At 39.5% G+C, this 20714-nt stretch overlaps 1 protein-coding gene across 5 annotated transcripts in view; it reads right to left on the bottom strand.

The window, feature by feature from the left end:
- STRBP (spermatid perinuclear RNA binding protein) overlaps positions 1-20714 on the bottom strand; it is a 278568-nt gene that overhangs the window by 94933 nt on the left and 162921 nt on the right. For 3 of the 5 annotated variants that reach the window (XM_068248150.1, XM_068248154.1, XM_068248151.1), the window contains exons 6-9: positions 18559-18703; positions 18166-18180; positions 4747-4841; positions 4071-4166 (exon numbers count right to left, since the gene is read on the bottom strand). In XM_068248150.1, the coding sequence (XP_068104251.1) occupies positions 4071-4166; positions 4747-4841; positions 18166-18180; positions 18559-18703 (351 nt within the window). The remainder of the gene's footprint in view (positions 1-4070; positions 4167-4746; positions 4842-18165; positions 18181-18558; positions 18704-20714) is intronic. The other 2 variants (XM_068248153.1, XM_068248152.1) reach the window with 2 other exon arrangements.

The raw sequence follows: 20714 nt of genomic DNA, 5'->3' as shown, positions 1-20714 counted from the left end.
CTTGTAAAGGGGTATTGGTGGCTACGAGTGGTCAATAGTTTCATTTGATCTCTCCTGCATACTGGTCATTTCATTTAGGGAGTGCCACACTGGCCTGCTTCTTTGATTCAAAAAGTTTTCCAGTCAGGTGAATGAATAACTACCGGCCGCTGATTGCGGCGCACCGTAACATCCCGGCGACACGCCGAAGGCCATAACGTGTGCAGGAGAGCGGCTCCTGCACGCGTTGTCAGATGTGAAAGAGAAGTCAGTCCATAAAAAAAATGCTTGTGTGAATGAACATCTATTCCTGAAGATGCAATTTTTTCCACCAAAGGGCCTTATTCAATTCACCTTTTCTCTTAGGTTTTCTCTTAGGAGACATTTTTTTATCTTCAGTTTAAATTAACATTTTAGCACTCTGCAAATGAATAAGTGCAAAAAGTAGTGAGTGAAAAAGTACTGTCTAAATTATTCTGAGTATTTTCTTGCTTGCTAGTGGCCTAACAGGCATCTTATTGATAAAGCATAAAATACTATTTAGGAGAAAACTAAGGAGAAAAAGTTAATTGAATAAGGGACAATAAATCTAAAACAATCAGTACTTGTTAAAAAAAAGAAGAAATAAATAAGAGTCCTCACTGGAGGAGGGTATACATGATGGCAACAAAACCATCACTAATTCACACACCCATGGTGTGGCCCTGTGCTGACCATTCACACTCCAATTGTGATTGTAGTTTTCTTTAGATAAACCAATCAGACCTGTCCAAATTAAACTGATAAGGTAGGAATGATAGAATAACTTCAATCATTTTTCAAACATAATTGATTGTTTTATCAAATTGCAGAGATTGAGAATATAGATCTAATTAAATTGGGTAAAAACATTTAGCCAAGAATGTAAGATTTTTTTTTTAAAACACTGTAGAAAACCAATACTTTAAGAACACTGCATTAAAATGTAATTATATGAAGCCAAGAGGGCTGAAAACCTAAGGGCTGATTCACACTACAAGAGCTTTTTAAACGCTAGATTATTTTAAAAGCTCTTGCTAACGACATGCTATGGGTGATTTTTACATAATCGCATCGCTCCAGTGTGAACATAAAAATAGAATAACATTAGCAAGAGCTTTTAAAATCACAAAGCCCTTAAAGAGTAACTGTCAGGCTGCAGAAGCTAATTTAAACCTCTATTCTCCTGTGTTAAACAGTTTAGAAGGAAGCTCAAAAGCCATTAGTGAAGATAAACATTTCAGTTACCTTTGATGTGTGCTTATCTTAGTCTGTTATAGACCCATAAAGACGCAAGCCGCAGCTAAACTGCAAAGCATTCTGGGGCCCTCCCCTCGGCTGCTAATGAGACGGTACAGCAGCTTGTGTAATCAGTCCAGAGCGTAGCACTGATAAATCTCCGGGCAGACTACACTGCAGGAGTCAGCTATTGTTCCTAGCCACATGGCTCATTAATATTCACTGCACACCGTGTTGTTCAAGAACGAGCTTATCTGTGACCAGAAGCAGGCAGGACATGACGACACATTTGGCTTCACAAACATGGAGCCTGCCATGAGCTGTCAGGAGCATCTATCTCTGCATATACTATATACAAATTCTGTGAAATCCAAACGTGGACAGTGAAATGCATATGTAATGTAAGTACAGCCAATCTTTAGCTACTGATATATGTGTTTATTTTCTCTGAGACCCTATACCTAACAGCTCCTCTTTAAAGAACAAGCGACACCCATGCTAACCTAGAAATAAAAAACACATATATAAGTAGATATAACAGATGAATTGTACTATCCATGTAATGATTCCTGTGAATTTTATTAAGGAAAAGCAGAAAATCCTATTCTAGGCATCTTGCCAAGCTAATGCTGACATCATATCCTCTCTGACTCTTGTTTTCCCCCCTCCATTCTCTTGTTCATTGTGTATTCATTAGCTGCCCTCCTCCCAGAGTCTTCAGACACTCCCACTGAGGTGTATACTAACAACTGCACTGTCTTTTTTATTTACACATCCAATCGCTGGGTCACCTCAGCCTTGCTTGTAAACACAAGTAATCAGAGGGTGTTTCTGATAAGCAGCTAGATAGGGAAATAAATGGAAGAGGAGGAATACCTTATAGATAAAAATAACTCCCAGCATTCAACTGTTTGGCACAGTTTGGCACTAGGGCCAGTGCTCCTAAAGTATGTGATAACTACAAACCATAATTGGAATGCAGGATTAGCATCTTTATCACTTAATACACTCAGACCAGTTGTTGTTGAAATTTGATTTTTATGGTGACAATACCGCTTTAAGCCCCATACACCCACTCATCAGCGGTCTTTTATGCTTTTACAACTTTTGTTGTAAAACAAGTTGAAACACCTAAAAAAAAGTATTTTGTTATTGTACAAAAAGCTGATAAGACTGATAAGAAGTCAATCCAACAGTTGGAATGACTTCTTATCAGTCTTATCAGCTCTTTGAACAATAGCACAAGACTTTTTTTTAGGTGTTTAAACTTGTTTCACAACAAAAGTTGTGAAAGCATAAAAGACCGCTGATGAGTGGGTGTATGGGGCTCTAGAAAAGTTCTTTGAATCGTAAACGAGACCTTACAAGGGACAGTTTTTTTTTTAAATAATTCAGAGCCAGATTTGTAGAATCACTTAGGTTCCATGTTCCCCAGCCCCTCAACACCTTAGGAAATAAAGGCCAAGAATTTGTTTTTATTACTAGATACCGTATATACTCGCATATAAGCCGACCCGCATATAAGCCGACCCCCCAACTTTTCCCCTGGAAATCGGGAAAAAGTTATTGTCTCGCATATTAGCCGAAAGTAGGAAATGCAGTAGGTGAAGCAAAGAAATTGGTATCAGGAAGTGGTGAAAAATGTTCACAATCTTCAATTACTGGTACGATTAGATTGACAGAGGATGGTAAATATAACTTTCCTTTACTGGAGGACCCATGGGATCTAAGACTTTTGCTGTATATCTTAAACAATCTCAAACTCATCACCTGCTGTCAAACGAGCAAAAGATAAACCATGATTCAGGAGTCAAACAGGATAAAGTATAACTAATTTATGACATTGTTCACTATTTTGGTTTCTACTCACTATCCCTTTGTATTCTTCCTGCTGCTCAAATTCATCTGATTCTCCTGTATCAGCTTTCTTTACATCTTTCTTGTCACGTTGCTCTCTGCATTTTTTCTGTCTGTAGATTTCCTTCTATGAACTTGGAAGGAGATGAGGCTGCTGAAAGTATGTTTGCCCCGGCAGCTCCAGCATGTACGCGGCCATTACCAAACCCAGCGGCAAGACATCTCCAGAGAGCAGTGTCAGTGTCATGCGACGGACGCTGGCACTAGCTGTAATGAGGGGGTCCTTCAGCGGCCATTACCAAACCCAGAGCCGGGAGGTATACAGGAAGTGGTGCAGGCATCCTAGCAATGGACGCTGGTGATAACGGGGGGCGGAGCTTTAGCAGACATTAAGAAACCGGGGACTGGCTGGCCTATAGAGGGCGGTGGATACGGGCCTCATGTGGAGATGAATGCTTATACGCCCGCTGCACACGCTCTGCCTCCTGGCTTGATACGCTCTGACGCCACTCATCCCGGCCGCTTTAGCGCGTGCAATCTCCGATCATCCCGGACGCTGCTGTGCCTGCAAAGTCAGCTCTGGAGTGCATACACATAAGAAGCCTGCTCAGTCTCCGCTCATCCCCGCTAGATCGGATCACTCCCGCTCTCACACCAGGCGCTGGCAATGATACAGGTATTCACTCCGGACCCTGCAGCACTCAGCCCACCAACCTAAAATGTTAATGACTCGCATATAAGCCGAAGGGGGGACTTTTGAGGAAATTTTTTGGGGTCAAAAATTCGGCTTATATGCGAGTATATACGGTATTCTAGAATGCAGACAGAGAATAACAAAATGGATAAAACTTAAAAATAAAAATTAAATGCAATAACTGGAAATACAGTATTTATGATGCTATATTTGTAGCCTAAATCAACATTTATGTTGCATACAACACTTTGCATGGTGCCCAATCAACATCTTACTGACTCACCCATCCTTTCAGCCGGGTCCAGGTGGGGACTCTGTTGCACAAATCGCGTAGGATGCGCAGCACAATTACACAAGATTTTAGTCCATTAGCTCTTGCCTGGAATAGACAAAATGGTTCCAATTCTGCTGTTGTGTTCACTTTTTACCCCAACCTACAGAGGCCTCAGACAGATTCTTTAGATGTGATTACTGAGTAGTAAATGATTAATTTCATGCAAAGAATACTACAGAGTGACAAATCATCCATGTTTAGAAAGGTCAGGTTTTAAACAGAACTGAAAAGCTTCATGTAAAGATTGCTTTTGTAGCCTCATGATAACTACTAAAGCTAAAACCAACTGGCTGGCGTCAGTGACACCAGCGGGCAGGAGGCCACATACCAGGTTGTGCCATGGACTTTACACATACGATGTGTTTCATTCGGATTGAACAGGAAGGCTGCCAGTTGTATGCCTTCAACACAAAACAGTCATTAGCTGGCAACCAACGAGCAATCTTCACTGGGCCAAATAGATGGCACTGCTGCTAAGCAAGCATGACTTGAAAATATATCTAGAATTATAAAACTACTCAGGTCTATTATAACAGATTACAGTGCATGAGTATGTGAGGTCAAAGAAATCAAATTAAAACCTCATAAGGCTACAATAACAATAAGGTAAGAACAAATAGCCAACCTGAAACCATTTGGCATGTCGCAGAGACGCCAAGGCGTTCAGGCATTTCTGCCTGTCCAATAAGTCCGGAGGATCTTTCATCGCAACATTTTCTACTGATAAGATGGGATAAAAAAAAAAGACAGATACAATTTGACCAAGGGGATTCTGTCACAGGAAGAGTATGGCAGCATCTGAACAAGCTAATAAGACTCCCAGAGAAACTGAATGGTTCACAAAGTGCACGGCGGTTATATTATCCAAAGGCCATTCAAGTAGAAATGTGCAACACAAAGCAAAAGGAGGCATTCACTTCCAGTTTACAAATCGATAACAGCTATGTACCATCTGGGATCTTATTAAAAATGCACAACATATTTCAGAATGTAAAAATAGGCATATAGCACTTCCTGACCCTCCCTGCAACAATGGTTGCAATTGTGTATTTGTCATGATAAAAATTGATCTGCAAAGTAAGCAGTGAAGTAATATAGGCCTCAAATAAAAGATTAAGTTAAGAAAAGATACAGAATTAACAGGCTCATAGCGTGAGAAGGCTTATATAGCTCTATGGTCAAAGCACATTTTTATCATTTTATACATTTTTGTTTTTTTTTATTTACTATAGCAATATACTATAAAAAAATAACAGGCTGTTCATTTTTCAACATGTTCCTTCTATCAAAGTGTGAGCAATCATTTCAGGCACAGGAAACACAAAACATTAACCCTCGCTGCAACTCTGCATTGTTTAAACCCTTACTGTCCAGAACAAAGTGTCTTGTCCATTTCAAACGTTTAAAAAAATAATAACTTCTACATAATTTTCAATGCTATCCACCTGGCTTTCTGCTTGTAGTAACATTACACCAAAATGCGTTTGCATTCGTAGGCATGTTTAAAAAGAAATAAAATAATGGAGACAACTCTACAGGCACCAGCCAGTGTCTAGCCAGTGAGTTCTTGAACAGGTCATTTAAAAGTGATTTATTTTATATCAGTTAATTGAGGAGGACTTCTACACCATGCCTGCAACTGCATGCTTACACAGGTCTAGGAAGATATGTGTGCCTGAGGTGGGACTATAATAAGGGGCATATCAAAGTGACACATGCTCCTGGTTCTGCCTTTATGATGACTGGGATAAGTAGTGCCTGCTGCAATCACATCTTGGGAATAAAACAATCCTCATGATTGGGTGTTCACATATGCTCCTTCAGGGCAGACTTTTCTTTGCACTTTGATGAATAAAGTATTTCTCACAGTATGATCAAGAAGTTTTGAATCAGGATGATACCATTTATTGGCTAACTTAGAGATGGATAAACAGTGAGCTTTCGACTTATAAAAAGCCTTCGTCGGACAGTATGATGGGTGCCTTTTTTCCGTTTGTTTCCTTTAATAGAATACATATGGGGTTGCACCCATCACTGAAATCCTTGGTTTGCACATACTCTTTAATACTATTTTATCAGTGCGGTGTATTTAAGGGATTTTAATTGTTTTATCATAAAACAATCATCAGTTCTAAGTATGTTTTCTCTACACAAATAATTCTATACATTTTGTGGTCATTAAAGGGGGTTTTTATTCCTACAAGTCTTTAAAAAAAGTACCTTGATGTATAAAACTCATGGATATTACTGACACTGATCCCTATATAGAAAAATACGGTAAGAAGATAGAGTCCCATGGCTCATAAACAGCAGTAGTGCAAGGCTCTGTGGCCACAATTGTCTACATAACCAGCCGCTTTCCCTGCAATGCCAAATTAACTATACACAGAGATCAGCTTATTACTTTCCTATCACATTGCCAGTATGCATATCCTGCTGCTGCTGCTACTAAAGGGAAAAACAGGGATACAGCGTCAGCAGCATACAGACCAACTCTGTGACTGAAAAGTAAACCATGCACTGATCTCAAAAAATTACTATATGTGTCAGATAAAAGGCAGTGACATGAGAAGCTGCGGGACCAGACAAGGCTCTATGCTTCAGTTACCCCTAAACTACAGTCTCTGTTGTCTTTTACTTATTTAAATGGGTAAAATGAATGCTATATATGCGCATTAATCATGGCCTGAGTAAAAGAACAGCTATCCTTCAGCTGTCTCCTAAAGTACTTCATCTATCTGGGATGGATCATTTCTGCAAAAAACAGGTGTCTGACTAAGTTTTGGTTTGCTTTTCTGAAACAGATTGCTGTGGATGAAGCTGCATATGCGCACACACACACTATAGATCTTCCTAAGTGAAAACAACGGTTTTGTTTTGGTGTATATTAATCTTTAGTGTATATTGTGTTGCTGGCCTCTTCTTTAGTTACCCACCAGAATGGATAGGTTCGCCAGATGCGTTTTGTTCTTGTGGGAACTTCAAAGGCACTTCCCTCAGCAGGGTGTTGCCCTCTTGTCTGGACTGCTTTCCCGCCTATACAGCAGAACTAATTTTCTGCACAGCCCTCATTACTAAACTGCTGCCCAAAACAATCTGTACAGATTATTTCAAGTGCAAAAAATGTTAAGTGAGAACCAGGCTTAACACTCTCCCTTATTAAGCGGTTCCTGTCTCAAAAATGAAAAACAATGCATCAGAAGATCAAAACCGAACCCCCTCACCCAACTCCTAGCACTTTCTCAAACATATGGAGGAAATATTTTAAGGAGCGAGTCAAACGGTGTCCTGGTGCATATTACTAGATGGGACATTATGTTCACCAGAAGGGAGCGGAGGTACCACTCATATGAGAAAAACTGATCTGACTGATTGTTATACAAATATCATCTGATCAAGGGGTTTCACTTTAAGTCCAGGTCTGTATTTCTGCATAGCTGTCTGCTTTCACATCCATAAGAATTTCCTTTACATCCTGTTGAGGCAGGAAGTGGCTCAATTTCCCCAACAGGGACAAGGTAAAGAGAAAAAAATGCACCCTTTTGAAGAGTGAAGAATAATTAAAATACTTGCTAAATTTTAATATATAGTTTTTTTTATTTTATTTCATTTTATTAAAACTTTTTTTCTGCAAACATTTTTATATTTGTCCATCACTGCCTTCCTTTGAGCACTAATGTGGAGGTTCCAGTGAGAGGAACCAAAAGAGAGCTCACTTATTGAAATGCAGAAAGCAGTAAACTAAATATTTGTGTTAGTGTTTGAATTCGGGTTATTGAAATTCAGAAACCCAAATTTGCTATCACCACACTTCAGCATCCAAACATGTGGACGGGGCCGGGGGGGGGGGATTTCAATTATCTGCACTTCATATGACTCATGTAAAGTGCAACATGAAGCGCAAATAAGTGAACTCCCCCTGATCCTGTCCGCATCTTTAGGTGCTGAAGTGATAAGTAAATTTCAATAACCGAATTCGAACACCAACACTACTAACATAGCTATAACTAGTTCTAAAACAACTCTGCGCAATTCTAGATATCTTATTCTCTCTTAATTAGGGGCTTTAAATATTTCTGTCTATGGTCTAACAGCTGACTGTAGATTCATTCATTAATTTTAGACTTGTGGAAAAGAAAAATATAAAAAAATAAAAAATCGAAACATCAAGCTCTTTAATGTGTGGCTTTAGCATCTGTGAATTTGCTTGTTCTCCTTCATTAATGAAGCTCACAGGTTGATAGCGGAGACATCAAAATGAAATCCTGTCTTGTAAAAATGATCAAATGTTGCAAGGCTTCTAACATGAATGCTGCGTTGCTCATATAACGAGGGCAGTTCAATCCTAAACATGTTTTTTGAATAAAAGGTGTTTTGTTTCCCTCCATCTGTTTACATGTGCCCCAGATTCCCATTGTCAGAAGTGCTACAGACCTATTTTCCGTCCTGAGGAACTCCACAGCAGATGTTTGCATTGCATTATGTCTTGATGTAAGCTTGACGTCAAATTGTACATTATCTCAAGAAATATATATCTGTAATTGTTAAAAGGTGCAGTCCCATGCCAAGAACATGTAATTTGTGCCTCCCAAAAAAGCTGAAAATACATACACTGCAGCCACATACAGCGAGAGGCAGCTCCAACAAAGATCATTAAGCTGCATTGTCACAAACTGTAGTTTAAAGCAAAGGATGCCAACAGCAACAAGAAAGATAAAACCATCAGGATCTATAGTTAGACATAAACAGAACTCAGCTTTGAAGTATTAGATTTACGGTATTCCTTTAGCTGATTCCCTTGTAGGATGTGTATATATGGGAGACACAAGGGTTACTTTCATTGTTTATGCTGTGATTCAGGAAGATATTTTAATTAAGAAGGAAACTTTAAATATTCCATTGTAACATTAAATGTCTATTAAGCTTCAAATGCAAGATGCAATGTCCAGGAAATTTAGAGATCTTATTTCTAAAATGATCAGTACTTCAAAGCTGAGCATGCATTCATTTTAGCAGTGTCGCCTCCTGGATAGTGTCATCACGTCTGGATTGACTAGAGAGAGAGGAAATCAGAGAGGCAGTGATCGTTCTTATCGTATTATAATTGCATAACTGTAGATCAAAGCTGTCAGCAAGACTTGACTTACTGTGATATTAACTGTTTAAACACACCAATACTTATATATTTGTTTTATTAAGGTACAGGATTATAGATGGCAGTAGTTGTTAAAGAGACACTGAAGCGAAAAAAAATATATGATATAATGAATTGGTTGTGTACTATGAATAGTTTCTAGAAGATTAGCAGCAAAGAAAATATTCTCATACTTTTATTTTCAGGTATATAGTGTTTTTTCTAACATTGCATTATTCTATAATATGTGCAGATTACACAACACTCAGCATTCAAAATGATTCTTTCAGAGCAGTCTGTGAAGTAATGACCTCTCCTCTAGCAGAGAAAAAGTAAACAGTTTACTTACAGTTGAGATAATAAAAGTCAGATAACAGCCCTCTCCACGACTAACTTAGTCGGAGAGCTTAATGGCTTGTTTGCATAGAGATAACAACTGGAGTTTCTCAACTCTTCCTGTACTGGAAACAATTAGACTGATGTATCTGATCTTAATGTTTTATTTCTTAGCTGTGCTACACATACAAATCATAATATCATTTTTTTTTTCGCTTCAGTGTCTCTTTAAATATATGATCAATACAGACATACACCGGCCCAATCAAATGTTTTCATGCATGAACTCAAGCACCACATTAAAGATTTCATAAAGGGGAAGGCATATGTATTGTGTATTGGGATTACTGAATATGCTATGCATACAGAGAATAGTCGGAAATACTGTGTAAAACCACAAATATTTCCATTCTTCCTGTAATTTCATGTTTTTCTTTCACTAAAACAGTTCTATGGAGCATGGTCTTTAAAGGATACCAGAGCTGAAGTGAGTAGGAAAAACGGGGGAAGTAGGCATGTAAGGGAAGCCCACCGCTCCTCCTCCTTTTCTAGCTAAATGCCCCCTGGCAGCCTCTTCTGGGTCGGGCATTATTCTGCAGGCGCTGGCCCATCTGCACACGTCCTGCATCAAGTGCCCGCGGTGGCCGGGAGTGCTCTGTAAATGACATCAAGACTATGTCAAGTCCATGTGCAGAGCGCTCCAGGCCACAGACCCACGATGTAGGACACATGCAGCTAGGCAAGCGCCTGCACACTAATGCCTGACCCGGCCGACCCAGAAGACGCGTCCAGGGGGCTTTTAGCTAGCAAAGGAGGGGGTGGAGGAGAACGGGGGGAGCAGTGGGCATCAGCTTAGCGTACATGTCTGCTGCCCACATTTTTCCTTCTCACTTCAGCTCTGGTATCCTTTAAGGATTTATCTTGGATAGTTGACAAGAGGCTAAAAGTAAATCTGTCCTTAAAGAGATACAGAGGTTGCCATTACTGACTCCATTATGTAAATGCTTCTGGGTTTCGTGCTAAGCGATGGTTGTAATATTTTACACGCTACTCACCTGAACAAGTATGCAAAGCAAAAATGTAACTGGAATATCAGCACACTTGAGCTGCATACTTAGTCCAGATAAGTAAACCAGAAGGTAATGCAGCCAGAAGATCCATCACATTCAGTAAAATACTATTAGTTAGGATGTCAGCAATGGTAGAGCCTGAGGCTGGGTTCACAGTGGGGCGTTGTGGTGTAAAGGCTGCACTGAAATGCGGAACGTCCCATTGTAGTACAAAAGCAATGCATGGTTCACAGTGAATCTGGTGCTGTGCGTTACATCGGAGTGCGGTATCCCAGCACATTGCTGCAATGCGGTACCGCAAAATGCAAGCCTTAACAGTAGAGTATGCTTTTCATTCACTGTATGCTTGACTGTATGAGACTCAATGTGCGTATAATTTGCCGCCCCATTTCCCAGATGCGAGGTGTTGCATTCTGCTATTGCAGGGAACCCAACCTAATGCTCTCTGTGAACCTAGCCTCTATAAAGCTCTCTCACAGATTTTAGATTTTCTTTTAAGCTGATTACAAAATACAAACCCTAAAAAGGTCATTTTCAAGATCCAAACCTTTCAGGCATCAGAGAATATGTCAGTAGCCTGATCATAATAATACAAAATGTATTGTTAGTGGGAGGGCTGTGGAGTCGGTACAAAAATCATCCGACTCCAACTCTGACGCCTCAGTTTATGAAGCCACAGACTCCAGGTACCCAAAATTGCTCAGACTCCAACTCTGACTCCACAGCCCTGATTAGTGGCTAAAATAATGCCCTGTCCGCAATATCAAAACACACACTGGGCTGATAAATCAGTGGTTAATAAAACAGCAACGTTCAACACTTGCTGACAGCTGTGATCAACAACTACTGCAAATGCTGCAATCATTTGCAGAATAGTGATTATAGGCCGTATACATTGCAGGCTACCGAGCCACTGCTTGACATTGGTACATTATTTATTGCACTGCTAAAAAATGTGCATTTTAGCCCAAAGCCAGGCATGGCACATACAACCTATTTATAATGTGCAAAACTCATTAACCATAACAAATAAAATGCTCAATACTTCAGCATTAATACAGAAATAGACAGACATAAAAAACAAACAGGAAATGTGGGACTGCACCTTTAAACAGGAGGTTTCAGGCATGACTTCCAACACACATGCCACTAGCTGTTTAATCTCAATGTGAACATCTGCTTCAAGTTCACATATAAATCGGAAAGTACTACAGTAAATGAGTGGTTATGAAGAACTGAAAACACAGACTGAAAGGCTGCAGATTGTGCTAGTCTCTAGAAATCACCATCTTTGCGTGGAGTGTTTAGCAGCCCTTGAGCTTACAGATCACGTCAAAAGCGCTAACAATGGTTTGAAGATACCCAAACTGACACTGGGAGCTGAACGGCTAACAAATCATTTATCTCAGTGGACAGATAGAATAGAGTCTATTATAGATTGTAGTCCTAAAAATACAGGCCCGCTTACATACTTCATATGCATGGACAGTGACCTTTAGTATGAATCTATGAGGACAGTAATACAGGAGCTGACATTGCAAACTTTGTTTTTTTATATTGCAAGTTCATTAGCAGTCATGCCCATCACACAGCTTCTCTATTCAAGGCCAGACAGATGAAAAGCATGCCGAAGTACTGTCCCCATATCCATAGCAACCAATTAAAAGAGGAGTAATGTAATCAAACCATATTACAAAAAAATAAAGTTATATTTAGAAGCTCAATGGTTGTTGTGGGCAAGAGGACATTTCTTATTCGGCAAACGTTTCATATATCAGAACCACAGTGAGTCACTTGGTAGGAGTAAGCTTTATGGTAGTCAGGGAATCAATCCGAATGGGGGTTCCACATAACCACCAAGGCCTGGTTCACATTGACCTAAAAAACAGACAGTTTAGCAGACCGTAACAGAACGGACGAGGATGGATGTGAATGGATCCAATGTTAACTAAAGTATTCGTTCACATTGGTCCATTCGAATGGATCGTTTTGGTCCGTTCCTCCACATGGACAACAAGTTTGGGTCTGGGGCGATTTTTTTCGGATCGACGGATGTACCGCGGATGGAAGTCTGATGCCTTTAAAAGCTGATCTGTTCCACAGAGCAGTTTTTACACGGATCCGTTTACCACCTGTGCCAACGTGAACCGGGCCTGAGGGATGAACGTGACAACAAAGAAAAACCGCATTCCCAGATTTCTGTCGTACAGATCCACCATTTTATCTGTAGCAGTATTTGTGCGCCCTCATATGAATATCACAATGGGGCCAATTTAGCGTTTTATCATTGATTTACAAATGCTTCAAAAACTGGAGTAGTCAGACCAACAAAGCTGGCAACCCACATTCCCCATAATGCACTGCAGGCAGGTGGTGTAGACTAAAGCTACGCATATAATATGCAACACTTACCTGAATCATTTCCCGGTTTGCCAATTAACCCTGAAATATTGATTGCTTTATCACTCTGCACCACTCAATTCTGACCAGATTTCAGCAGAAATTTGACCAAACACTGATTGGAACCCTGTCACCACTATCTTCGCATTCAAGGACTCATTTGGCAAAAGAATGGAATTCTTGATCAATGTTCGAATCATAGAATGATAAGAAAAACTGATCAAGATTGCTCATTACTATTAGATTTTGATTCAGTTTCATATTTTTATCTGTGCTACAAAACATTGCATAGTCTATGGTTACCTTTATTCAGCACTGCATAGCAAAGCATTAATCTGCTAAGGGCAGTAACTCTTCACAATCACATCTACCTATACTGAAGTCTGATCAGTGAAAGCTGGTGTCTTAGGGCTCTTTCACACTACAGGCAGCGGTGAAAGGCTAAAACGCGGCGTTTTGGCTGCAGGCGTTTTCAAGGCGTTTTGAAGGCGTTTTAATGCCTATACATTACAATCAATTGTAATGAGAAACGCCGCGGTAGGCCCAGAAAAAGCGCCTGGGAGCGTTGAAACGCAACGCTCCAAAACGCCGAGTTAGATGTGAAAGGTAAGATGAAAGTCTATGGACTTTCTTTTACCTAGCAAAACGCCAACTTCGGCCGTGGCGTTAAAACGCCGAAAAATCCCTCTGGTGTGAAAGGGCCCTTATGGGTCAGCAGCAGTACCGAAACATTCAGTAGGAATTTGAAGCAAAAGGAACCCCTGGGGGAGGAAGAACACAGTTCTACTGATCCGCGGTCATTTCAAAGAAAACAATGGTATGCTGCCATCCACCAACAAGACACTGCAAAACAGGTCAAACAAGAGGGGATGGAGAAAAGTGAAGACCAGGGGTGCTCCCTGTGTGTAGAAGTATCAAAATCACCTCCTTTGGCGACTGAAGCTGTGATATAACAGGATCAGAAAATGTGCCTGCCAGAGTATAAACGGCACAAGCACATTTGTTGTTCAGCCACTAAAGCAGATGAGAGTTATATGAAATAATTGTAACTCTCGATTTTAATACTTTTATACACAGGAAGTGCCCCTGGCCTCTGAATTTCTCCCTCCTTTCTTGTTTGAAACATTCAATGGGAATGTTTGAAATAATCCGTTTGCTTTCAAAATGGTTAAAATACTGTATTCAAAGAATGCTAAGATCAGACTACTACCACCACACATCAACTGATTGAATGGGTTCTAGTCCCAGTTTAATCAGACATGGTGAAATGTTACATGATTGAAATGCTTCATAAGAGGGCCCACAAACACTGCAGGCATGACTGGTAAGCCCTGTAGTGGAACATTTTTGTTACAACAAACCACAGCCCTGATGAATAAGCCACAAACCATAATTCATCTCCCAATGTACTGTGGTGAGTATGTGCATGTAGTTATACAATATACTAGCACAGTTCTGTCTTGCAGCCAGTCAGCACCTGTGTACAGAATCCTATCGAAAGTACAGATGAAAGGATCATGGGGTGAGGGTAAGAAGAAAACAGACTTGCATCAGACTGTCTTGTACATTAACATCATTAGAATGAAGTGTCTTCATGCTCTGCTTGGAGGTTAGGTCTAGAGATTTTCTACAATGGTTTACATTTTGGATACCAGTTCTTATGTTCAGGGACCAGCTGCACATTGCACAAATTGAGGGGTTCCTATCCTCCGTCCTTCTCTAAAGCAGTTTTGTGATAAGAGCCAGAGAAGTCCATTTCTTTGTAACTATTATTGGAACAAAATTATTTTTAATGAATATTTCAAACTGACCAATCAATGCAAATATATGCATCACAGGAATCCCACAGCCATGCTCTAAATGATAAGTAATTAGTAAATAACGGATCTACTGGTAATTTTTACACGTACAGTAATCAGAAGAAGACATAGACACCATTGACCTGCTCTTACTTTTGAAGACAGATTTTTTACTTTCTCAAAAGAGAATGAATTTTCAAGTGTCATCACATAGGGATGAGGTTACCATGGTAATCAGCTACTTCCAGATAATCCATAGAGTACCTAACTCCTGGGTTGACTCATCAGGGGCCCCTGATGAGTCCGCACGGAAACGTGCAGGGCGGAGCCAGGTGCGCCTGACGTCACGGGATACAGAGAAGCTAGACCGGCAGGTTTAAAATAGAGGTCCGCAGTGACGCGAAGATGGCGACGGGATTACCGCGATAGGCCTGACATACATTTTTTTACGTGAGTGCGCTGGATACCATGGGCAAATTATATTAATTTTAAACATTTTACGCTATGATGTTTTATATCTGTATTTTATTATATGTGGAAGCTGGATTAAAACTGTGTGGTTAACATCTGGTGAGCTGATATATTGAAGGGGGTCAGGAGTGCAGTGGAGCATGTGTGGATCACTGGTGGTGTGCATCAGATTGAGATATTATAACAGTAATACACTATGTGCAGCTATTCATATTTGTTGCAGATAGAAGAATCTTGAAGGGGAGGAGCGCTGTCATTTACGATAAATAAAACAAAGTACTGGAATTAATCATTATAATAGCTGGAGTACTTTTTTTACTCTGATCTTACGTCGGCTGATCATTAGGCTTTAATTAAATCCATGGTAAATTTGCCATTTACTAGTATAGTTTGGACATGAACTGAGGTCAAACTGCTGATCTTTACATTTATGTGTCCACCTGAATATAATGTGCAGGAGGGTCCCTTCACACAGAACAGTGATCACTGGCAGAATATTAGAATAATGAGGTCAGCCCATGAAGACACAAGCATCATTCTGACTGCATGAAATACACACAGGACAGGTCCACTGCACCTACGCTGCTCGGTGTTGTTAGGATATAGATTAGCATAGTCAAAAACCATACCTCAGGAAATATTGGTCAGTTATACCCTTATCATGATGGAAGCATGATTTAAAGAGGTATAGAATATAAGGGAATACAGATACAACACATGAGCAGTAAAAAAAATAAATAAAAAGAAAATAAAGATAGGGCATACACTACAAATGATCTATGGAATCATTAACGTAAACAATTACAGTTGTATTAGCTTGGAATCTCCAACACACTGCTACCTTCCTCTCTGTGGATTCAGCTGTCTCTCAGCAGCTTGAAGTGGCTGATGACAGAAACAATGTTATGTACTAAACCATACAGACCTCAACACGGCACTTTTACTAGTAAATTAATAGTATGCAAGTATGAGAGGCTCGAGCATAAAAAACACTGCTTCAAACAGCATGAATGTTTTGAGGTGGAAGAGAATAATTCTATTCATTTCACCTTTGCTTTCAAGGACAGCAGTAAATAACTGGTCAGTGTTATTTTGCAATATTGTATTCAATCTTTTTCTTTTTGCAGTAGTATACAGTGGTACAGCTATTCTAAGGTCCCCCTGAACTAGAGGTCATGGGATCCTGGAAAACGATATCTGGTGCAGGTTTGTATGATCACTAAAGTGGGATGAAACTCAAACTTCATGTATAGTCTAAAGCATTAAAAAAGATAAACCGAACAGGGGAAAAAAAATAAAAATAAATGGTTTTGAAGCTACTAGAAAGGTTAATACTCAAACCTCTACTTCACTCAAAGGCTAATTGATAAGATTGCTGTTGCCATAGTGAAATCAGATTGTGTTTAACTATACTAAGGGTGTAAACAATGCAGAAAAGCTTCAGTTGTATGCAGAGGGAAAGCGGAGAACTGTTTCTACTTTGTTTGGACAGCAATTACTTAATTACAAGAAAATCTGATAATCTGCCTTGCAACCAGCAATCTTATCAGTTAGCTTCAGTGAAGATCAAATATGGAATGACATTAGACCAGTCTTGTTATGCTTACTCTTCATTTTTTATTGTTAAATGTTGAGCTTCATAACACCTTAAGTTCAATGATCCCCAGACAGAAGAACTTTAAGGGGGCCCTTACACTGAGCCGATTAACGGCCGATCGATCGCAAATCGATTGACCGATCGATCGATTTGCGGCCGATTTCAATCGATCTGACATGCTGGAAAATCTAGGTCGATCTGTTGAGATGGCTTATTTTCTATTGGACCTAATGGAAATCTGATGGCAAAAAAAAGCCATCAGATCGATTTTCAATAGATTTCATACTGAAATCTATTGGAAATCTGTTGATAGTAAAAAATGTTCCTAAACACATCAGATAGATCAGAAATCTATCTGATTATCTATCTGCTGCTAATCTAACGAGTGTATGGCCACCTTAAGTCAAACAACCCCAAGTGCCTTTTGTTTTATTACAGTTTCTTAAAAGTATGTTTTTATTGATTTCTTTGCTCTGGATTCTGTGCAAAGTCTACAAAGTTCTGAAAGAACCCACCAAGAGCCGTGGTTTACTCACTGAAGCACATACTATAGACATATGTTCAACACTTACTGTGAGTGCTTTATGTACTGCCCTATATGTTTCCCAGAGGACTTACTACAACTTATACACAGCACCAGCTGAATTCTGCTCACTCCAAAGTGAATGGAGATTTGTGCAAATATGAAAGGAGAAACAAAAAAAAAATAACTGAAGAACTTTTGAAAGCGTTACCTAAACTGACCACAGTGTGTGTTTTATCACAGCCAGCTGGTTCTGTGTAGTATCTGCATTCCCCTGGTAGACTATACAATGACTGTAAAATTATTATTCTATTTCAGGCATAGAGGATTGCTATAATTAACTCATTTTATTAGCCATGATTCTTCCCAGATGGTTCCAAATGACTTTTTTAACTGACCAACATTTGACACTGTATAGCTGATGTTTGTGGGAAGGACAGAAAATAGAGGGTGGGCTAGAGATGGGAGGAGCGACAGGGAGTCCGTCTTGCCCAGGTGGGCTGGCTGCCTCAGTTGACATGACAGAGTGTGGCCTGTTGGTCAAAGGTCTGACATAGGTCCAGTGTTGCTTGGCAAGTTTGCAGGAACAGGCTTGGGAAGCTGAAGCAAATATTACAGAATATAAAATGAAGAGGGGAAGGGGAGGAGGGAAACAAGAGAAATAAAAATAAAGAAAATCATGACCACATTAGTACTATGTTACTTATGACTTACCCAACCTCATAGCTGCTGTAAACATATTGTTAAAAGACTAATGTCATTTAGACAAAAAACACACATGAAAGCGTATTCTGTTAAACAGGAAATGCACTTGCTGCAACTCTGAAATGTTCATACGCAGGATATAGTCTAATTTTTATGCTATGAAAAGGCAAGGGACAGCACTGAGGTTGTGTAACAGAATCTGTTCAATGCCACAAAATGACAGACTTCAACATAAGACAAAATATGTAACAATTACTATCGTCTGTCTACAGAGTCTTCCTGAATGTGCATTTTAGTATCTGTGAGCAGATGAGGAAATGCAGGCACAAGTCATAAGAAATAAAATTCTCAGAATAGCTACGGTAGTTTCTCAGCTACGGAGAGAAGGAAAAACCCAAATACCTCCACCTGCTCTGTCCTCCTCTTCTCTGAATAATGGAGATGTCAGTATAACTTTCAAGGTTAACTTAGGTTCTTTTGAATTATGTATAATTAATGTTGCATCTTCAATGCATTGTTCCACTTCATATGCCTCTTCTGTGAGTTTCTGCAACAAGCAAGCATGATGTTAGCATTGTGAAAGCATGTTAAGCACTGACTGGGTCTGGATAACCCATGTGATGAGGTATACAATGAAATATGCAGAATATAAATCAGAAAAGTACTAAAGAAACATATGTTTCTGAGAGGGAAAATTGTTATCTTCTGTTCAGTTGTGCTTGATGTTTGCCGATAATATTCTGAAACATGTAAGATATATAGGATTGTGCTAACACATTTGGTACTTTATACTCTTTTAGTGAAAAAACATATATTGTAGGGTATTGATCTATGTTATCTGCCTGCCTACTGCCTCTGATGCTTTGCGTCATTGGCCTAAAATAAGTGTACAAATTAGGTGTTTGGACTGATTCAGCCGGCCACACGTCTATTGCACGTGTGTCATGCTCTGTTTACACTGAGCTTTTTATTAACCACCTTTGCACATTTCTTATCCTTTTTTTCCCCAATGAAAATGTGTCCAGTCCATTTCAATGACAACGGGAAGATAACGGATTCCAACTAATCAGGGTTACTGGCTTTTATAGATAATATGGCTGCTGACAAAATCACTAGTATGAATTCTGAAATGTATAGGCCTAAATTATCTACTCAGGTTCAGCAGAAACTGAAAACAGCTACAGTGAAGTCCTAGGAAAGAATCACAGGTAGTCCCCGACTTACGAACGACCCGCCAACACGAATGCCACGGATTCTGTGTTTCCATGGGAACAAGTCAAAAAATTGTTTTTTTTTTTCAAATTAGTTTTTGAGAAAATCATTGTAAAAAATTCAAAGAAAAAATGGCTTTTAAACTTTTATAAGCAGGCACAGAGGGCAGAGGTGACACTGGAGGCACAGAGGAGGTACAGGGGACGGAGATGGCACAGTGTTAGGACTTAAGAACAGATTCAGGTTAAGAACAAACCTACAGTCCCTATCTCGATCATTAAAGAGAACCTGTACTGAGTAAAAATATTTAAAATAAACACATGAGGTAACTTCAAATGAACATTACATAGTTACCTTGCCATCAGTTCCTCTCAGAAGCTCACCATTTTCTTCTTACAGTGATCCCTTCCAGTTCTGACAATATTTTGTCAGATCTGAAATATATCAGTTGCTGTCAATAAAATATCAGTTGCTCTCAGTTATAGCTGAGTGGAAAACTGATGTACCAGGTAATGTCCCTATTGCTCAAGTGGGCGATGTTACAGTTTAACTGTGTGCTGACCAGAAAGCTGTTATGGGTAATGGCCATTTTCAAAATGGAGGACGGAAAATTCCCTTGATCACAGTGGACAAACAGGACGCGGGACAGGAGAAAGACACTGAGGAGTAGACTACATGGAAGGGAAGTATGACCTGTGTATGCTTATTTTGACTTTTAATTTTCAGTTCAGGTTTTCTTTAACCAGGACAACCTGTACTTGGGAGTGAAACTAGCTTACGTGATATTCATAAGTTCTATATTTCTGATTATATTCATAAACACGTTGGTGTGACCAATTACTTTTAGCTGCTTAAAATGGGGATAATTAATTTAAAACTGGAATGAGGAAACAATATTTTCAAATGTATTGCTTGCTAAATACACCATTCCTCTTCTTTACTTTATTAAAGCTTATAAGGCTGTGAGAAAGGTTTGTTCATTCTGTCATTAGAAGAATTTTGTGTAGTATTACAACTGCTTATCTTCAAGCCCACGTAACTAAAAAAAAAAATTTAAGAGTGGTTGGACATAACTGCTGTTAATTTACATCAATTTATTTTTTTATTGATTTAAGTATTTATATAGCGCCGACATATTACGCAGCGCTGTACAGAGTATATTGTCTTGTCACTAACTGTCCCTCAATCTATTCCCTACCATAGTTATATGTCTATGTATGCATCGTGTAGTCGTGTATGTATCATAGTCTAGGGCCAATTTTTAGGGGGAAGCCAATTAACTTCTCTGTATGTTTTTGGGATGTGAGAGGAAACCAGATTGCCTGGAGGAACCCCATGCAGACACG

This window comes from Hyperolius riggenbachi, chromosome 8, assembly GCF_040937935.1.
Source record: "Hyperolius riggenbachi isolate aHypRig1 chromosome 8, aHypRig1.pri, whole genome shotgun sequence".
Classification (NCBI taxonomy): Eukaryota; Metazoa; Chordata; class Amphibia; order Anura; family Hyperoliidae; genus Hyperolius; species Hyperolius riggenbachi.
This window is presented reverse-complemented; position numbering and strand designations above follow the sequence as displayed.